This window comes from Sarcophilus harrisii, chromosome 3, assembly GCF_902635505.1.
Source record: "Sarcophilus harrisii chromosome 3, mSarHar1.11, whole genome shotgun sequence".
In the NCBI taxonomy this organism is placed as follows: Eukaryota; Metazoa; Chordata; class Mammalia; order Dasyuromorphia; family Dasyuridae; genus Sarcophilus; species Sarcophilus harrisii.
Window position 1 is genome coordinate 300,599,237 of NC_045428.1, and position 22,074 is coordinate 300,621,310.

A 22,074-nucleotide genomic window follows, 5' to 3' on the forward strand; every position below is an offset into this window, starting at 1 on the left:
GACCCTTTTGACAATGGCCATGCTATTTCCTGCAGCCCATATCTTCTGATTCCGAGTTGTCATTTTTCCAAATATAAACAATTCTTTTTCTTTTCTTTTTTCTTTTTGTTTTTTACAATTTGCCCAGAATCATACAGCTCATAAATGTCATGTGTCTGAAGTTGAATTTGAACTTGAGTCCTCCTGACTCTAGGGCCAGTGCTCAATCAATTGAGCCACTTAACTGGCCCTGACAATTCACTTTCAAGAAATGCTCCTGAACAGCTCTTAGTGTGCCACAATGGGCCTTCTCATTCTTGCATATGCTCATCTATAAGGAAACTTTCCTGTTCCAATAACCTTATTCCCTCCACATCATGAACAATGCTTTTCAGAAAAACAGGAAGGAAAAATTCAAACTAGTCACATCTAGGAGACAGCTTTTCATTGTGTCCACTCCTTGGTGAAAGAGGCAAAAAGGGTTGGGGGGAATGTCAAGTTCAAAATTTCCAGACATTCAATAACTACTGCAACTGGACATTCTATCTTTCCCCATAATGTAGGATTAAGAAGTCACATGAAAATTCACTGTGATATTGATATATAAAGGATTGTGTTTCACAGACAGCAGGTTATAGTAACAAGAGTTCAGTCCATCTGTTTGCCACACTCGTGACACCTGCTTTAATAGCTTCATCCTAAAATTAAAAAAAAAAGTGAAAAAGATAAGGTTATACAGAATTATATTTCCAGATATAAGCCTCTATTCCTGCCAAGATTCCTGAGCAAAGTTTACAAATACTCTTAAAGAACTATTGAATTCAGCTGTATTTCTGGTAGATTCTACTTTGCACTCCTGCACAATGGAACAGAAAGAAAGTCATGGTTTCAAGTCTCACTGGTGGTGTAAACTGGACAAGAGACTTAATCCCTTAATTTCCAAGTAACTCCCACAACAGCTATAAATTGAATCTGCAGTAGTCAAAGGAGGTTCTCAATATAATGAGATCACAGGTCCAATCCTTCCTCTTAATCCCTATAAAATATTCTAGATTATAAAATGGTCCCAAAATGAAAAAATTAGGAAAAGAGTTCATTTCAGAATCTTATTTACTGGTATCTTCCAGCACTTTCACTGGCTGTCCTTCATGTTTGTTATGTTCTTCCTCTTCATAGCTGCTTCCTGCCTTCTTTAAAGTCTCAGATAAATTAGTACCTTCTTCAAAAAGAACAGACATCTTTCTAATTTCAGAAAGGCCTGGAGAAATTTGCATGAATTGATGCTAAGTGAAGTGAGTAGAACCAAGAGAACACTGTACACAGCAACAATAAAATTATGCTATGATCAATTCTGATGAACGTGGCTCTTCTCAACAATGAGGTGATTCAGGCCAGTTCCAATAGACTTGTGATGAATAGAATCATTTGCATCCAGGAGCTGAATATAGATCACAACATAATATTTTCACCCCCTTGCTGTTTGCTTGCTTTTTTTCTTCTCTCATTTTCCTCCCCTTTTGATCTGATTTTTCTTGTGCAGCATGGTATATGTGGAAATATGTTTGAAGATTGCACATGTTTAACTATACTGGATTACTTGCTGCCTAGGGGAGGTAGGAAGAAAATTTAAACACAAGGTTTTGCAGAAGTGAATGCTGAAAACTATATTTGCATGTATTTTTGAAAAATAAAAAGCTATTATTAAAAAATTTTTAGTAAAATAGCAAAGTAGCAGAGAGGGGAAAAAATGCTATTATAAAAAGAAAAGCTTTTTAATCTTAGGGCTTTTCCTCTAAGACTACCCCAAATTTATCAAATACAAATCATGTTTGTACATATAGCTATTTGCATGTTGTCTCTTCCATTAGAAAGTGAGCTCCTTAAGAGGGCCTGTTTTTTTGCCCTTTTTTGTGTTCCCAGTTCCAGACGTCATTCTCAGACTCATTTCTTACCTAGCCTTAATCACTGAATGGGTGCAGCTTCAGTCAGATTTTTGACCTGTTGAAGACCTTAGTTTCAAAAGGCCATGGTCTCCTACTGTATCCTACTATACAAGACCATCTCCTTTTGTTCTGATCTATACCTTTTAAGCTTTTTATTTTCAAAATACATGCATAGATAATTTGTAACATTCACCCTTAAAAATCTTGTGTTTCAAATTTTTCTTCCTCCATCCTCCCACTGCCTCTAGACAGCAAGTAATCCAATATATGTTACATGTGTAATTCTTCTACAAATATTGCCATATTTATCATCTCATACAAGAAAAATCATATCAAAAAGAAAAAAATTAGGAAAAAAATCCAATAACAAAAAAGATAAAAATACTACAATTTGATACACACTCAGTTCCCACAGTCCTCGCTCTGGGTTCAGATGGCTCTCATCATCACAAGATTTTTGGAACTGTCCTGAATCATCTCATTGTTGGAAAGAGCCACATCCATCAGAATTGATCATTGGATAATCTTACTGTTGCCCTGTACAATATTCTCCTGGTTCTCTCACTTCACTCAGCATCAGTTCATGTAAGTCTCTCCAGGCCTTTCTGAAATCATCCTGCTGTCTGATCTATATCTTGCCATCAAGATCTTTTGATCCCAGAAGGCTCTATGAGGCAGGTGACCCTGTATAACCTTCCCTCAAATCCATCCAATTCACTTGCCAGTCACCTGTCTGATGCCATTACTCTCTTTGAGAAAGAAGGACAAATAAACAATTTCTAACTCTTAGTACAAGGCCTGGCACTTAGGTACTTAATAAATGCTAGTTGACTAACTGCTGGGAAAAGATCAATTTAGTGGGAAAGGGAAGGGAAAGGATGCTCCCTGAAAAGACAGAAGTAGATAACTTTCATAAGAGCTGATTTTCTTCAAGTACTGGGTCTTCCTCATTGCCTTAAACACAATCCTGAATGTAATGGATTCATTAAAAAGTTCATTTTCTTTACAATTACAGATGCAAAACTTACCTTTCTGAGTTTTCCTCATTGCCCTTATCTCTGGTGTGGAAGATCATTGTGTATTTGCCTATAGAAGGAGGAGGCCGAGATATTTTCATCCCATGTATCTCCACCCTACAAAAAGAAAGGCACAATGTAATACTAAGTGAGCCCTAAGGAGGAATCCCACAGAGCTTGATGATAATGGCATAGTTCAGTGCTTTAATTTTCTCCATCTTTAAAATAAAAGCACTGCATATTTAACCTGTATCAGATTGCTTGCAATCTTGGAGAGAGGGGGAAGTATGAGAGGGAGGAAGAAAAATTTGAAACACAAAGTCTTACAAAAACGAATTTTGAAAACTATCTTTACATGTATTGGGAAAAATAAAATACTACTGAAAATTAAAAATAAAATAAAATAGTTTTTGCTTTCTTTCTCCAGAAAGTTAGATGGAGCAGTAAATAAAACACTGGTTTGGAATTCAAATCCAGTTTCAGTTTCTCCATATATAAAATGGGGAATACCTACTTCCAAGGGTTATCATGAGTATAAAGCACAATAATAATTGAAGGATACTTAGCAAAATGCCTAGCACATATGAGCACAACATAAATGTCATTATTATTCTCTATTCCTTTTCTTAATTTTTCCTTTTTATCTGCACATACTTGATAAATAATAAGAAATAATGATTTCCTTTCACAAAGAAGACTATAAAAAAAAGGCTACATGTAAAACATGAATTTATACCAGATACAGCTTGTTTTACTTTTAACATTGAAAATGTTAACATCATAGTTCTAAATTCCCCTGCTTCTCTGTGTATCTTTTTGAACTTTCTTCTACTCTCTCCTCTTTATTTTTTTAATGATTCATTTATGTTCTTTGCCTTTCTTCTTTTTTCTATCACTATCCCCCAATTCTCTCTCCTCCCTGAATTCTACTTTGGATCATATTTATTTAAAAAATGTTTTTCTGAAGTCATTCTGGTTGCTATTTCTTATAGCATAACAGTATTCTAATACAATCACATACCACAACATATTCAGAAAAAACTGTAGACTTAGATGAACATTAGTTCAAAAAGTGAAATGAGAGAACCAGGAGAACATTGTAACAACAATATTGTGCAATAATGAATTGTAAATGTCTTAGCTATTTTCAGAAATACAATGATCTAAGAATTCCAAAAGGCTCACAATGAAAAATGTTGTCTAACTCCAGAGAAAGAACTGAATGCAGATTAATGAATACTATTTTTTTCTACTTTATTTTTTCATGGTTTGTTTTCTTTGGGGGAGAGGGGAAAGTCTATGTTTTCTTTCACAACATGACTAATATGGAAATGTTTTATATAATTGTACATGTATAACCTATATCAAATTACTTATCACACTAATGCATCGTTGGTAGAATTGTGAAATAATCCAACTATTCTGGAGAGCAATTTGGAACTATACCCAAAAGGCTATCAAATTGTGTATACCCTTAGATCCAGCAGTGTTACCCTTAGATAAGTTACTGGACTTATATCCCAAAGAGATCTTAAAGAAGGGAAAGGGTCCTGTATGTGCAAAAATGTTTGTGGCAGGTCTCTTTATAGTGGCCAAAAACTGGAAACTGAATGGATGCCCATCAACTGGGGAATGACTGATCAAGTTGTGGTATATGAAGATTAATGGATTATTATTGTTCTGTTAAAAAAAAAAAAGACAAACAAATTGATTTTAGAAAGGCCTGGAAAGGTCTTCATAAACTGATGCTGAGAAAAACAAGCAGAACCAGGAATACATTGTATAAAAACAGCAAGAATATGTGATGACCAACTATGAAAGACTTGGTTCTTCTCAGTGGTTCAGTGATCCAAAGCAATCCCAATAGACTTTGGGCAGAAAATGTCATTTGCATCCAGAAAAAGAACTAAGGAGACTGAATCAACACATGCTATATTTATTTGTTTTCTGCTGTTGTTTTTTTAAATCTCTCCCATGGTTCTGATTTTTGTTCTGATTTTTCTCTCCCAACATGATTCATAAATGAATGTTAAAAATTATTTTTAAATGCTATTGAGAAAAAATAAAATATTATTTTTTAAAATATGTTGCATAACCTCCCAAAAAGTAAGTCCTTTAATGGCAGGAACTGTATTCATAGAGTCACAGATTTAGAGTAAGAAGGGACCTTAGGGGCCATTAGCATTCACCGCTAATAAATGTCTGAAGTACAATTTGAACCCACATATAAGTCCAATATCCCATCCATAATACCATGATAATTCTGTATTTTTTCCTGTTTGAATTCCCAAGCCCTAAACACATAGCCAAATTAAGTACCTACTTTATGAAAGGCAGAGTTGAATTGAATTGGGGAAGGGAATTGGGAAAGGAACTGCAAGAAGTTAAACAGTTCCCTATTCTAATCTGACATCCCGGAGTCACTATACACCAGGATCCAAAATCTCTTGCAGTAGCCCATGTCATAGAGCTGAGAATGGCTAACAATAATTTTATTTATTTACACACACACACACACACACACACACACACACACACAATAAATTATGATATAATTATGTCATATATAATTATCAGATCATATAATATCCCTATGCTAGGCCACAAAGAGGGCTGTGTTCTTTGTGGATTCACCTGATTCTGAGGTCATCATCTTCTCCACCCCAGCCCCAATAATTGTTGGAGAATCCATTCACCATGTAAAACTGGTCTCTTGTTAGAGCAGAAACACCTCCAAAATATCCCTTATAACGCAATCTGTAGGTAAAAACAAAGCATGGAGGGGAAATGAGTACAAAGCAAACTTATTCCCAACCAGCACCACATACATTCTGTGCTTTCCTTACATCCTATACATGTTTGGATGTCAAACTATCAATTATCTATCAATTTTCTTAGTCTCAAACAACCCCCAACTTTTACTTACCTTTTTAACATATTCCCTCCCTCATTCAAGGTACCATCACACCTACTCATTTCGTTTTTTGCATGCTTGTATATGTAATATGGATTATATGGATGTCTAGGTAGGTATCTGAGTATTTATATCAATAATTATTATACTCAATTGCCCCTTAGGGAATATATCTTATGTTAATTTAATTAACTAATTAATAACTGTAAATATTACAAAGGGAGCATACTTCCATGAAAATCCAACTCCACATCACCAGCAATTAGTATAGGTTAGAAAAATCAAAAGAAAAAATGCAATGACCAACCATGATTCCAAAGTATTGATAAAGCATGCTACCAAGATACAGAATGAGAGAGATACTTTTTGGATATGACCAATGTAAGACTTTGTTTCGTGTGACTATGCAGATTTTTAATGAGGATTTTATTTTTATTTCCCTGCCCCCTCAATACACTCATGGAAAAAAAAGTAGAAGTTGGAAGGGGAAGGAGGCACAGAAATACATTAAAAAGAAGAAAAAAAAATAATTGTTCATTTTTTTTAAGTTTTGAAAATAACCTAACCTAGCTAAAAAAAAAGAATTCCCTTTTGTTCCCCTTACCATTACCCACCCACCTACCCTACCCAAGATGGAAGCTGAACGTCCCCTCAGGGGCATACCTGGTCCAGACTCCTCATCCCTAAGGGGTTCTGGATGCCTTGTAAAACAATCCCAGGCTGGAAGAGTGAGAACCAGGAGTCCAACTATGCCAAGGTAGGCCTAGCAATCCACTATCTAGGTGCTGGCCCTGTACAAGGTGATGGATGCTGGTCACCCTATGGAGGATAACCAGTAATAATCAACCCATCATTTCTCTCAGGATGGAGCTGTATTTCAGTCGCTTGTGAGGGAGTGTGTAGGGGAGTGAATGATGTGTGTATACCAGTCATGGAAAATAAATTAAGTATATTTCGATGTGTATAAAGTATGTCTGTGTGTATAAAGCAGATGGCCAACAGCAGGAGACAACAATCAATCAGTTGAACATATAACTGCAATGACAGCTGTTTGAGGGATTGCATACCTGTAAAATCAGGCAGGAAAGATCAGGAGGCAACAAATGCTCTCTTAAAAGATCAAATAACAAGAGGCTAAAACACTGTTAAGAGACACTGGTCCAAGAAAAGGAAGAGATCTGAGGTCGTCTCCTAATAAATGTATTTTTTGCCAAGGGGAGGTGGGAGGGAAGGGGCAGGGGAGAGGAATGTACTCTTGATAGTTTTAATAGTTATTCAAAAAGATCTACGGCAGGAAAAAAGGCACAGGAAGTAGACCTAAAGACTGACCCTGCTTCTAAGCGTCTAATCATCTGGCCCTTCCTTTTACACTGAACACTGACCACAAGCACCCTTAAAGGTGCTTCATTCAATATTGGTTTAAAAAAATTGGGGGGAAGGGTTTTGGGGGTAAATTAATTGGGATTAAATGTCCAAGTTCATGTAGCTAGTAAGTATCCGAGGCCAGATTTGAACATCCTTCTGACTCCAAGTATTCCAGCCACTTCACCACCTAGCTGGCCCAATGTAGCGTTGTTGTACTCTGGCTCTCTGGTGAACACTCTCTGGTGGATCTCTTCTCAGAATAAGATTTTTAATCATTAAAAGAAATGCCAAATTTCAGTTAAGAGGGTGGTAAAAATAAAGTGCAATTTGTTTGTTTTTTCCACCCAACTTCATAAAACCCCCTGAAATCCATTACAGACCCCATGGACCCCAAGCTAAGAAATTCTGATAAAATGTTATCTGCATCTACAGCCAGAAAAAGAACTATGAAGACTGAATGTAAAGCAACACATGCAACATTCACTTCTTTTTTGTTTTTCTTCTCCCTTGATTTTTCCCTTTTGTTCTAAGTTGTCTCCCAATATGATGCATAAAGTAATTTGTATAAAAAATAAAAGTTTAAAAATGTTAATTTCAAATATTATTATTAAATTTAACCAACTTTTAAAAAACAATTATGTGAATAAATGTGGAAATATGTTAAGAAGATTTGCATATGTTTGACCTATATTGGATTACTTGCTGTCTAGGGAAGAGAGGTGGGAGGCGCAGGGAGGAAGAAAAATTTGAAACACAAGGTTTTGCAATGTTGAAACTATCTTTGCATGTATTTTAAAAATAAAAACCTATACCTTTCTTGATGTGGGTAATTTGTTTTTACATATTCTGAATCCTCCCTAATATTATGCTGGGCATATGACAAGTTCTCTTTTGTTTTGTCTTGTTTTATATTCCTTTTCTGTTTTTCTTTTTTCTCTAATTCTCTTTTTTCAAATAAAATAAATTAATAAAAAGAATAAAAGGCTATTATTAAAAATTTTTTTAAAAACTTATGTGAATATGTCTATCCCCCACTTGCCCACTGTTTGAATTAACTAATCTTTCTGATCCCTCCAGTTTTTATGTCCTCACCTTCCACATTTTCAAACCCCTTTACTGTTAAATGGATAGTGCCTAGTCACTCCTGATTGAGTTCCATTGTTGTTTATATTGACTTACAACATTATCCTGAAAGACCTTGATCAATCAATAAGCATTTATTGAGCATTGCTAAGGGCTAGGAATACAAAGAACAGCAAAAGGCATTCTCATGGAGCTCATACTCTAAAGGATAAGACCATAGAAAAACAATTATGTTCACAATCCAGAGGGAAGATATTAAAATTAAAAGACATCAGGAAAGAGCTTAAAAAGATAAACTCTACTCCTACCTGTAGCCAGTGCTGTTTCTGCCAACCACCAGGTGTTTTGGATGAACATCACACATATAGAGGTTTAGGTCATTCTCTGGTATCAGATCTACATCATGGAATATAAAACAATCCCAATTTTCTTCCTTAAGGGCTTCTAGGTAGCCAACATTCAGGAGTCTGGCTCTGTTAAATTTGTCATCTCCAGCCTGATAGTATTAAAAAAACAAACAAACAAACAAACAGGGAAGTAATTAACAAATTTATAACTTTGAACCATTCTTCCTAAATCTCAGCATTTACCTAATAGCAATAATGTTTAATGAGATTAAAAATAGATAAGGAAAGTTAAGTAGGAGGGGAAGGAGATATGAGAAGTGCTTATAAAGGGGTAATTAGATAGAGGGTGGACTGGAGCAGGCAGTAATCAGAAGCAAAATACTTTTGGGGAGGGACAGAGTAAAAGGAGAGATTAAATTTTAATTGAATATGTGTAGCTAACACTTTATCAGAAATTCTTGACCTGGAGTCCATGTACTCCTCCAAAGATAAAAAGAATAAAATTAAAAGTTGGGGGAGGGATCATAAGTGTAAAAAAATTTTTAGGCAAATTTTTCTCTTAAATATACCGAGAAGTGAGTCAAAATTATAAAAATAAGGGTCATTCCCCAAATAACAAATAATCAAAAAATATGATGTTTTCAGATTAAGAAATCAAAGCTATCTATAGCCACATGAAAAAAAAAATTATCTAAATCACTACTGATTAGAGAAACGTACATTAAAGAAAAGGAAAGTGACAAATACTGGAGGGGATGTGGGGAAATTGAAACACTAATATACTGTTGGTGGAATTGTGAATTGATTCAACCATTGTGTAGAGCAATTTGGAACTATGCCCAAATATTTACAGTGGCTCTTTTCTGGTGGCAAAGAATTGGAAATTTAGGAGATGCCCATCAATTGGGGAATGGTTGAACAATTTTGATATATGATTGTGATGAATACTATTGTGGTATAAGAAATGATGAGCAGGATGATCTCAGAAAAACCTGGAAAGACACATGAATTGATGTAAAGTAAAATGACTAACGCCAGGAAAATATCATGCCCAGAAATAATAGTATTGTAAGATGATCAACCATGAATGGCTTGGCCATTCTCAGCAATACAATGATCCAAGACAACTCTGAAGGACTTATGGTGGAAAATGCTATTTATCCCCAGAGAAAAAGTTGATGGAGTCTAAGTACAGATCAAAGCATACTTTTTAAAATTTTATTTTTCTTGGGTTTTCATTTTGGTCTGTGTTTTCTTTCATGTTATCACTAAAATGGAAATATGTTCTTTGTCTTATCAATGAATAGGAGGAGGGAGGGAAAAAATTTGAAACTCAGTTTTAAACATGAATGTTAAAAATTGTTTTATTCCTTTTTTTTTTTTTTTTTTTTTTTTTTTGCTGAGGCAATTGAAGTTTAATGACTTGCCTAACATCACACAACTAGGAAGTGCTAAGTGCCTGAGGCCAAATTTGAATTTGGGGTCCTCCAGACTTCAGGGCTAATGCTCTAATAAGCACCAACTAGTTGCCCCCTAAAATCATTTTTACATGTAATTGGAGGGAAATAAAATACTAAGTTTTTTTAAAAGCAAAATTTTAAAAATTTATCATTTAAAACATTACCAACATACACAATGCTATATCACAATTGTATTTTGTATTTCCATTTTAGGTTTAAATATTTCACTAGATGGTTCAACATAAAAATTTGGGCAGTGCCCACTTTAAGCTACTTTGTCTGTAGCAGCAACAGAGTTGATTATAAAGCAGATTATATTTTCTTTCTTTGGGGGGGAGAGGGGGAGAGGATGGGGAGATGACGCAATTGGGGTTAAATGACTTGTCCAGAGTCACACAGCTAGTAAGCATTAAGTGTTTGAGGTCACATTTTAACACGGCTCCTCCTGACTTCAGGGCTAGTGCTCTATTCCACTTTGCCACCTAGCTGCCTCTAGATTTTATTTTTCAATAGCATCAAGGTCACAATTAGGGGTTATAGACCTTAACAGGAACTCAAAATTAAAGAACTAGATGACTGCTACAAGTCCTAACTTTGGATCTATAATTCTAAAAATCTCCTTTGTGGCTGAAATATCCAAAAATCTAAGTTAAAACAATGATAAACCTGCCATAACTGTAAAAGAAAAAGTATGTTTCAAGCTCTATAAAATGGATATAAATGCATGTCACAATTAATTTATATAAAGGGCATCAATGGACCATGAAGAATGCATAACACACAAAATCCAACTTTAGGATTTCTAGCAAGAAGGAAGAATGAAAAGTCAGAAGCAAGGTACATGCCTCATAATGTCCCTTCAAAAAGAACACAAAAAATAAATACAATTATTAGAAACTTTCATAAGAAAATTAAATCTCACCAAAAATAAGTTGAGTGAAACAAAAAAGAGCTCTGCTAAAAATTTTTAAAAATGGATATAACATTGTAAAAATAATTTTGAAAGACTTGATCACCTTGATGACGTCATGATTGCAGTAAACTAGTGAAGAATGCTACTTACCTCCTAATAAAGAGGGGATGAAATAAACATGCAGAATGAAACACACATTATTGAATGTTGCTAATATGGAAATCTATTTTGCTTTTCTAGGTACAATTGTTAAAAAAATTTTGTAACAAAATTTATTTTTCCAGTAGGAAGAAGAAAAAATAAATGATTGTTAATTTAAAAAAATTAATTTAATTTTTAAAATCTTTGTTATAGCTTAAGAAAAAGGAAAATCATCAGAATGAATGCACATCAAAACACTATTGGGAGAAGCTTAAGAAATGATGTAAGAACTATTGGAGGAATAAATTTAAATAGGGGATAGGGGTCAGAGAATAATTTTTTTTTAGAAAAGAAATGACTGTAACTAGGAAATCCTAGGAAAAAATAATGAAAAGAATGAAAAGTGAATTCAGCTAAGGAAATCTTGGAAGAAGATGGCAAAGCTCACTAAAATAGAAAATAGCATATTCCTTCCCTGCTCCTTCCCTCCTCTTTCCCCCTTCCATTTCCTGCCCCCTTCTTTCCCTCCCTCCATGAATAAAACTGATGGAGAAGAATGCCATATTTCAAGTGTACTTTAAAGGAGTACTCATCCAATACCTTCTGATCAGAAAGGGAAAAAATGGTCCATAGGCAAAAATACAGAAATGGAATCAATCATTTATAGGTCAGTATTTGATAAATTCAAGATTACAAAATGCTGTTTTTGTTTTCCTTCTCAGGTTTTTTCTTTCTTTCTAGATCTGATTTTTCTTGTGCAGCAAGATAATTGTATAAATATGTATACATATATTGGATTTAACATATACTTTAACATGTTTAATATGTATTGGACTACCTGCCATCTAGGGGAGAAGGGAGAGGGAAGGAGAGAAAAAGTTAAAACAAAAGGTTTTGCAAGGGTCAGTGTTGAAAAATTACCCATGCACATGTTTTGTAAATAAAAAGCTATAATAATAATAATAAATAAATAAAAATAAAAGATTACAAAATGCTGAAGAAAGGAATCACTAAAAATTGTTGGGAAAATTGGATAGAGGTATCATGGGGAAATTAACTTTAGATAAGGCTTTATGACACATGTAACAATAAATTTCAACTAGAACAAAGATCTTAACATTCCAAAGATTTAATTGGAAAGATGAAAAATGATTATCTTATTGAATAAATGGAAGGAAATACTGAAGACAAAATAGATGGATTTGATTATGTAACTATAGAAAATATTGTGCAAAGGAGTGTGAAAGGGAGGAAAAAATATTTTAGTAACTGTGATGTACCTAATATAAATTTATGAGTAGAACCTGCTCTCTAGCACATAATGATTGAGAAAATATTAATAGACAATTTTTGAAAAATGTTAATAAGAAATTGCTAATAATCCCTTGAAAATCATCTAAGTATTTCAATAAATCATAAAAATACAAATTTAAAAAGCTTTGGGATACTGCCCTATAACTATCAAATCATCTAAAATAATTTGAAACTGTGATATTGAATATTGAAGAGACTTTTATGCCACAAGCACTTATTAGATACTGATGAAAGTACAAATTGGACCCATCTTTTGTAAAACAATCTAATAAGTAAAAAAGTTATTGTGTCATTCTGATTGCAGGATTCTATCCTCAAGATATTGTTAAATAGAAAAAAAAGATCTCTGTAGAAAAATATTCATAGACATTCATTTGTAATTTAAGAAAAAAAAAAACAAAAAAACCAGAAGCAGCCTTTATGTTTGTGAATAGCCAAATAAATTGTGATATAGAAACATACTGGAATACTATTACACAAATGGCAAATAAGAATACAAAGAAATGAGCGATTATACAAAGCAGTGCAAAGCAAAGTATCAGAAGAACATACATTCTGACTATTATAAACACACACACAGAAGAACAAAAATGTCTATAAATATGCCAAAGTAAAAAAGGATTGAAAGAAGACAGAGGAAATTAGTTATTATTATTTTTGGTAAAGTTATGTTTTTACCTGAAATATTGCTTCTTATTTTGTTTATATTTGTTGGTATTATATTTATAATTTTGAAAAAATGAAAACTAAGCAAAAACCCAACACTGCTATTTTGTATCACCTGGCCTAAAACTAATATTTTTGCTATTACAACTACTAAATTACTGATAATTTTGCTTGACTTCTGAGATTTTTAACTATTTTTCTGGAAAGATGCAAATAATATCTTTTCAAAAAGTTTTTCAGGACAAAGACAAGCATGATTGCTTTTAAAATAATATGGTGAATTTACTTCATACTTTTTTTTTTAAGCAAGCAGAATTAATACAGATAGAGTTGTGATTGGTCTAACCATTCTGAAGAACAATTCAGAGCTTTAGCCAAAGGCCTATAAAACTGCAGTAATTCCTCTACTAGGTTGTATCCCAAAGAGATCAAAGAAAAGGAAAAAGAACCTATCTGTAGAAAAATAATTATAGTAGCTCTTTTTGTGGTGGCAAAGAACTAGAAACGGAGAGGATGCCTATCAGCTGGGAAATGGCTGAACAAATTATATATGATTGTGACAGAGGAATACTATTGTGCTAAAAGAAATTATGAGGGGGAAGAGTTTCAGAAAAACCTGAGAAAGACTTTTGTGAACCAATGAAAAGGGAAGTGAGTACAAACAAGAGAATATTGTACAAAGGAACAGAAATATTGTGACAATGATCAAGATTTAGCTATTTTCCACAGGACTCAAGAGAAAGAACTGATGAACTTGAATGCAGACTTTTTTTCATTTTCTTTATTTTTTCTTGCCTTTTCTTTTCAACATGGCTAATATGGCAATGTTTTGAATGATTTGAATGACTTTACATTATAATGTCATACTGCTTGCCTTCTCCAATTTTAGGGAAGGGGCTAAAAGGAGAAGAAATTGGAATTTAAAAAATTTTTAAATAATTTTTAAAAGACAAGCTCTAGGTAATAGATTGATGAATCCATATGTAATCTTTTTTTTATCTGTTCAGCATATATAGAAATACTCATTTTTTTCCTTGGATGTTTAAATGAAGAATAATTATTTTTTAAAGTTTTACAGAAAAGCTTAATTGGTGGATTTTACTAAAAGGAATATATTTCTTTACTATAAGGACCTTACAGATCATGTAATCCAATCTCTTCTGTGTAAAAGGTCATACAACCAGTCAGTATGTGTGTGTGTGTATGTGTGTGTGTGTGTGTGTATATATATATATATATATATATCATAGGTAATATTTTTTCATTATTCTAAATAGTATTTCTCTTTTAATCACTCCATCTCTACTTTTTTGTTAGTGATATATACAAAAACACAAAATTTTTGTGACTTTCTCTTGTATCTTACATTAATATATTATAAGCTTTGGTATACAAATTCATTACACTGTACTTTTTCAAGAAGAATGAAATCTTCCACAACTAGATGATACTCTGGTGAACCAACAAAATTAAATGTATGAATGATGGCAACAGAAAGTCAAGAGTAGGTCTATTTTAACTAATTACTGAAAGCCAAAATGCAAAGTGATAGGGACTGCTTATTTAGTGCTTCCAAAGCCACAGAACAATGATTCCATCAAATAATTGCTTCTCTATAGTTCTTACTCATATAATAATCAATCTTGATTATGAAAAAAGATTAAAATATCTGCTTACGTGACATGCAATAAATATTCTGGGGAATATTAGGAAGAGAATTTAGTCAGACTTTTAGTATGAACTTTGCTTGGTAGGCAATAAGGAATCACTCAAGTTTTTGAGCATGGGTATGATATGACCACATCTTTCTTGTACGAAGGATGGATTGGATGATGTTGATAAAGGAAGTGAAAAGACCAATTAGGAGGCTACTGCAATAGTTTAGGAAAACAATTCAAGAGAGCACTCCTAATATGAAAAAAACAAACAAAAAAAAACAGCCTTCCTCAGAAAGCTTATTTAAGAAGCAGCAAAATTTACCAGATTTTAGTCGAATGGAATCCATGTACCATGGAACAAGAATTTTCTTTCCCCCCCTTTCAGGGATTAAAAAAAAAAATAGAAATTTTGCTCAAAAAAGGTTGAATGATGGCAATTTTATCCAAGAAAAATTACAAAGATGACTATGTAGATTTGTAGGATCAAAGGGACCAACTCTAATAACTGCTTACCTGATGAATGACATAGATGCCATAATCCACTTGCTGCCTCTGCAAGAATGGATGGAGATGTTTCAGCAGGTATAATAAATGCTTCTCTCTATTCCGATGTGGAATTAGGATGGCAACCCGTTGTAAAGCCATACAATCTTCTGGGTGGTATCGGCCTTTCTGAACTTTAGGATTCTCTGTCTGTACTTCTCCCCATGTGAGATCTGATTTGAAAATGAGTTTCCTGGTTCCTCCTAAATAACATATACAGGCATCAAGTCTAGTTTCCAAGCTACTAATTAAAGTGCCCTAGAGATGAAATTCTCATAAATGAAATGGAAAAACTCAATTCTGGCTTCTCTTATTGGGAAGAAAAGTGCTAGGATAGAGAGTGCAGCTCCTTATTGTTTTAAAACTCTTTGATCTTCTAATAATTTTAACTTAAGCTTAATTGTTTTATCAGAATAAAACAATATCATTATGGGATAGGATTTTAAAATTCTAATTAGACCCAACAATACTACCTCGAGGGCTATATCCCAAAAAGGAAATGGACCCTTGTGTATAAATATATATATATATATATATATATATATATATATATATATATATATATATTAACAGTAGTTCTATAGAAACAAAAAATTGAAAACTAAAGGAGTGCCCATCTATTGGGAAATGGTTAAACAAATAAACAAATTATGTGACATATAAACATATGTTTATATGTTCACATGCATATAAACATAACATATAAATAAATTATATTAATGTAATGCATCGTATCATACCATAAGAAATGATGAAATGGACAACTTCAGTGAAAACTGAGAAGACCTATTTACAGTGAAGTGAAAAGAACCAAAATAATTTATACAATAATATTACCAAAAAAATAAGTTAAAATATTTGAGAATCTGATCAATGTCATAACAAACCATGTTTCCAAAGAACCAAAGAAGGAGCATACTACCAATCTAATGACAGAGAGATGGTGAACTTAAGATGCAAAAAGAGATATACATTTTGGACATGTCCAATGGGTGACTCTGGTTTGCTTAACTATGTAATTTCATTGGGGGGGAAGAGGAAGAGAGGGAAGAAGATAAATTCTTGTTAACTGAAAAAATTCATTGTTATTTAAAATTTTTAATTATATACTACTTGAGACAACATATTCATTATAGTATAGTGAAAAGAGTATTTGGGTTTGTGGTGAGATAGTAAAAAGACCATTGGACTTGGAGGTCAAAAGGCCTAGATCTGAGTCTTACATCACTACCTATGATATAGGACCACTGTGTACCTCAGTTTCATCTCTAAAATGACAGAGATTGAAATGAATGAACTACTAAGTTCTTTCCATTTCTAACAACATATTATTCTTATCCTTCCATCCCCAGACCCCAAATGGTTATCCATGTGACATAAAAACACATGGTTAACATTTAACATTTTTATGATTTTCAAAGCATTTTAAATTACCTCAGATAGTTTCAGAACTATCTTCACTTTGGAAGATTTGTATGAAACATTGAAGAATGAAATAAATAACATGATACACACAAATAAATTTATGAACTCTGATTAATGTTAAGAGCCAGTCACAATTCTAGAGAACCTAGGATGAAGCATAATAATCACTTTCTGGCACGGGCTAGACAATCACTAAAACCTCCTTGGGGAAAGACCTTGGAAACAGAGTAAATTGAGAAAACAAGCAAATAGGCCAGAGAAAGATCCAAGATGTTTGAATACATGTGTTAGGTTGGAAGTTTAATGCCTTTCAAAAGGGAAACAGAATGGGGGCAAGTGGGATTCTGATGAAAGCAATAAGGAAAGGCTAGGCTGAGAAAGGGGTTTCACAACAACCTAGGTCTTGTGGTCCCTGATGATACAGTTTCCAGGGAGAAGAAAGCCCACATTCCAAAGGAAGACAAAAAGTCCAGCACCACTTCAAAAAAAAAAAAAGCAGCTATTATTAGCCAGATAGTGAATTTACTCCAAGAAAAAATAATCAGGGAGAAAGGAAGAGAGATGAGAAAGTGCAATGTCTTCAATATCCATGGTACAAGACCACCATGAAAAAATGAAGGGTAGGTGAAGAAACAATCTCCACACTCAGACGTAAGGGCAGCAAGATTCTAGATTTCTCAACCTGACAGACCTACTCTACAGGCAATTTATATCTTGATATCCTGACACGAAGATATAAACATTTCATTGTCACCTCAAACTCAACACTGGAATAACAACCTTCCCCTCCCTCTAAATTTACTTCTGTAGACTTCACTGTTTTTATTCATGAGAGCACCACTTATTCAGTTTTCCAAATGGAAACATCATATGTAGTGGAGATAAACTGGAACCATTCCCAATAAGATGAGAAGTGAAACAAGGTTGCCCACTATCACCATTACTATTCAATATTATATTAGAAATGCTAGCTTTGAGCCATATGAAAAGATGCTCATGATTAATCAGAGAAATGCAAATTAAGACAACTCTGAGATACTACTACACACCTGTCAGATTGGCTAGGATGACAGGGAAAGATAAATCAGAATGTTGGAGGGGATGTTGAAAAACTGGGACATTGATACATTGTTGATGGAATTATGAATACATCCAGCCATTCTGAAGAGCGATTTAGAACTATGCTCAAAGTTATCAAACTGTGCATACCCTTTGAATCCATCAGTGTTACTGCTGGGCTTATATCCCAAAGAGATCTTAAAGAAGGGAAAGGGACCTCTATGTGCAAAAATGTTTGTGGCAGCATTCTTTATAGTGGCCAAAAACTGGAAACTGAGTGGATGCCCATCAATTGGAGAATGGCTGAATAAATTGTGGTATATGAATGTTATGGAATATTATTGTTCTGTAAGAAATGACCAACAGGATGATTTCAGAAAGGCCTGGAGAGAGTTACATGAACTGATGATAAGTGAAATGATCAGGAACAGGAGATCATTATATACTTCATCAATAATACTACATGATGACCAATTCTGATGGACATGGCCCTCTCAACAATGAGATGAACCAAATCAGTTCCATTTGTTCATAATGAATAGAACCAGCTATATCCAGCAAAAAAACTCTGGGAAATGAGTATGAACCACTACATAGCATTTCCAATCTCTCTAGTTTTGTCTGCTTGCATTTTTGATTTCCTTCACAGGTTAATTGTACATTATTTTAAAGTTTGCTTCTTCTTGTGCAGCAAAATAACTGTATGGATATGTATACATATATTGTATTTAACATATATTTTAATATATTTAACATGTATCACTCTACCTACCATCTGGGGGAGGGGGTGGGGAGAAGAAGGGGGGAAATTGGAACAAAAGGTTTGGCAATTGTCAATGCTGAAAAAAAATTGCCCATGCATATATCTTGTAAATAAAAAGCTATATAAACCAAAATGCTAGCTTTGACAATAAGAGAAGAAAAAGAGATTAAAGGAATTAAAGTAGGTAATGAAGAAACCAAATCACACTTTGCAGATGATATGACGGTATACTTAGAGAACCCCAGAGAATCAACTAAAAAGCTATTAGAAATAATCCACAACTTTAGCAAAGTTGCAGGATACAAAATAAATCCACATAAATCATCAGCATTTTTATACATTACTAACAAAATCCAACAGCAAGAGATACAAAGAGAAATTCCATTTAAAAATAACTGTAGATAGCATAAAATATTTGGGAATCTGCCAAGGGTAAGTCAGGAATTACATGAGCAAAACTACAAAACACTTTCCATACAAATAAAGTCAGATCTAAACAACTGGAAAAATATCAAGTGCTCTTTTGGATAGGTCAAGCGAATATAATAAAGATGACAATACTACCTAAACTAATCTATTTATTTAGTGCTATACCAACCAAACTCCCCCCAAAATATTTTACTGACCTAGAAAAAATAACAACAAAATTCATCTGGAAGAACAAAAGGTCAAGAATTTCAAGGGAACTAATGAAAAAAAAAAAAAAATCAAATGAAGATGGCCTAGCTGTAGCAGATCTAAAATTATATTATAAAGCAGCAGTCACCAAAACCATTTGATACTTGGCTAAGAAAGAGTAGTTGATCAGTGAAATAGGTTAGGTTCACAGGACAAAATAGTCAATAACTATAGCAATCTAGTACTTGGCACACCCAAAGACCCCAGCTTTTGGGATAAGAATTCACTATTTGACAAAAACTGCTGGGAAAATTGGAAACTAGTATGGTAGAAACTAGGCATTGACCCACACTTAACACCGTACACCAAGATAAGGTCAAAATGGGTTCATGATCTAGGCATAAAGAATGAGATTATAAATAAATTAGAAGAACATAGGATAGTTTACCTCTCAGACCTGTGGAGGAGGAAGGAATTTGTGACCAAAGAAGAACTAGAGATCATTATTGATTACAAAATAGAAATTTTTGATTATATTAAGTTAAAAAATTTTTATACAAACAAAACTAATGCACTTTGCATCAGCTCATTTAAGTATTCCCAGATTTTTCTGAAATTCTTCCCTTTGTCATTTTTTACAGCACAATAGTATTCTGTCACATTCATACAAACTATTCTCCAGTTGATGAGCATCGCCTCAGTTTTCAATTCTTGACCACTACAAAATGAATGACTACAAATATTTTTGCACATATGGGTCCTTTTTTTTTTTCTCTGACCTTTTTGAGAAATAGACATGATAGTGGTACCACTGAACCAAAGAGTACGCATAGATTTACAGCCTTTTAGTCATAGTTCTAAATTGTTCTCCAGAATGGTTAGACCAGCTTATAGTCTACCAATAATAATTAGGAACTTATTTTTTCATATCATTTTCATCACTTGTAATTTTCATGGGGTGCAAAAATGGGGGGGGGAGGTTTAGACAACAAGGTTTTACAAGGGTCAATGTTGAAAACTTATCAATGCATATGGTTTGAAAATAAAAAGCTTTAATTTTTAAAAAAAGACTCCATAGGCCATCCCTTCTACCTGTGATACTTCCCTTCCTGTGGTACTTCCCTTCTCTCCTCTGCCCCTTGCAGGCCTTTGTTCCCCATAAAGTTCAGCTCAAATGCCAATCCCCAGAAAAAGTCATCCCTGATTTTCCTTAGTAATTGGGGTTTCCCCAACTTCAAGCTCAGAACTTAATCTTACACATATTTCATATCTATTTTGTACTAAACTAATTTCACCTACATTGTTGATCTCCCTCACCAGGTAGAATGGTAACACTTAATAGGGAGAAACTCTTTTTTTGGTTACACATGTACAATAACCTGCACATTTATTTATGCACATATATACATAAGTATATATTAAATTTGTCTTGTACTGAACACAAATACATCTGCTAATGCACCACAAATGCAATCAAACAGTTCCCCCACAAACACAAATTCCCATGAAAAATAAAGGCTGCAAAGGTGGTCGGAGCTTCGAATCATTTCTCCCCCCGCCATGCTGCGTCATTAGGGTAAGTCACTTAACTTCCCCTAACTCCACAGCATGCTGCCAGTCCTCCAGCCTCCATCACTGCCCAGCACTGGGCTCCAACCCCAAGCATCTGCCCTACTTCCCCAGCCCAGCAATTGCTTCATACTGCATGACTTTCTCCCACTCCTCTTCCAACCTTGCCTTCTTCCCCAAACCTAGTTCTGAAAAGATCAAATTATACTGCCATTCCTGGAAAGGACACAGCAATCACGACTTTGTGGACTTCTATCATCACTCGCTCTGACTTCCTTGTCCAAAATCATACAATTTTTAAGTAGGAGGATCATTAAAGAACATTCTGTCCTAATATATCCAAGCTGGTAATATTGTACTATAGAGCTTCTCCCCCAGACATGACTACATATTTGGCTCAGGAAGAGAATTTTGGATACATAAAGAAGAGGCTCTTTCTTCTCTGAAACTCAAGTATATCATAGAAAAGCATGCAACAGGATAAGCAAAAAGAAGGAAAAAAGCTGAGTTTTTTGCCTGGCACACTACTGGATTTTTTGGGCTCCAGGAATATAAGAACCTATTAAAGTATACCATCATCATTCTACTGTGTTCATTAAGTACTTAGCTACCTTAAAGAAAATGCAAATGATTTTTGAACATATGAGGCTTCTGATGGCAAATTAGTAAACAAAGAAATTTTATATATCCATAAAGCAAAACATATATTGAGTTGAAAGGGAGTCCAGCTCATTGTCTAATTTGTCCCAAGATGAATCAGTTTGTTATCTTTGAAATAACAATGATAAATAGAATTTTTATATAGTCTTAAGGTTTGTATTTTAAATGTTCTCATTTTATCCTTACAACTACTCCAATTCTGAGATAGGTGACATTATTATACCTATTTTTCAGATAAGGAAATTGAATCGGAGAGACTATAAGTAATTTGTCCGGTATTTATAACACAGCTATTAAGTATGTGAAGCACTTAAGCTAGTTCTTCTTGATTCCAACTCCGGTGTTCTATTTACACTATTCCACTTTGTGCCTATTATGATACAATATTCTTCAATAATATACTGTTTTAAATTGTATATTTTAGATTTTTCAAAGAGCTTTTGAAATGTATTCTCATTTAATCCTTAGTGACCTGAAAAGTTAGGGAAAGCACTACTGTTACCAACTGTTCAAATAAAAAAGAAATATGCTTTTAGAAAAGTAACACTAGATGCAAAAGAGTATTTGTTTTGTTGACCAATTAATTCTCAAATTTTTCCTGCTCCAATTTCTCAAAGTATCAAGCACTGCCAAGAAAT

General features: G+C 33.8%; 1 protein-coding gene across 1 annotated transcript in view; it reads right to left on the reverse strand.

The window, feature by feature from the left end:
- Window positions 1–435: 435 nt before the first annotated feature.
- B4GALT4 (beta-1,4-galactosyltransferase 4) overlaps window positions 436–22,074 on the reverse strand; it is a 33,937-nt gene continuing 12,298 nt past the window's right edge. The window contains exons 3-7 of the mRNA XM_031959692.1: window positions 15,313–15,545; window positions 8,609–8,796; window positions 5,573–5,695; window positions 2,951–3,055; window positions 436–677 (exon numbers count right to left, since the gene is read on the reverse strand). Coding sequence (XP_031815552.1) covers window positions 545–677; window positions 2,951–3,055; window positions 5,573–5,695; window positions 8,609–8,796; window positions 15,313–15,545 — 782 coding nt within the window. The 3' untranslated portion in view covers window positions 436–544. The remainder of the gene's footprint in view (window positions 678–2,950; window positions 3,056–5,572; window positions 5,696–8,608; window positions 8,797–15,312; window positions 15,546–22,074) is intronic.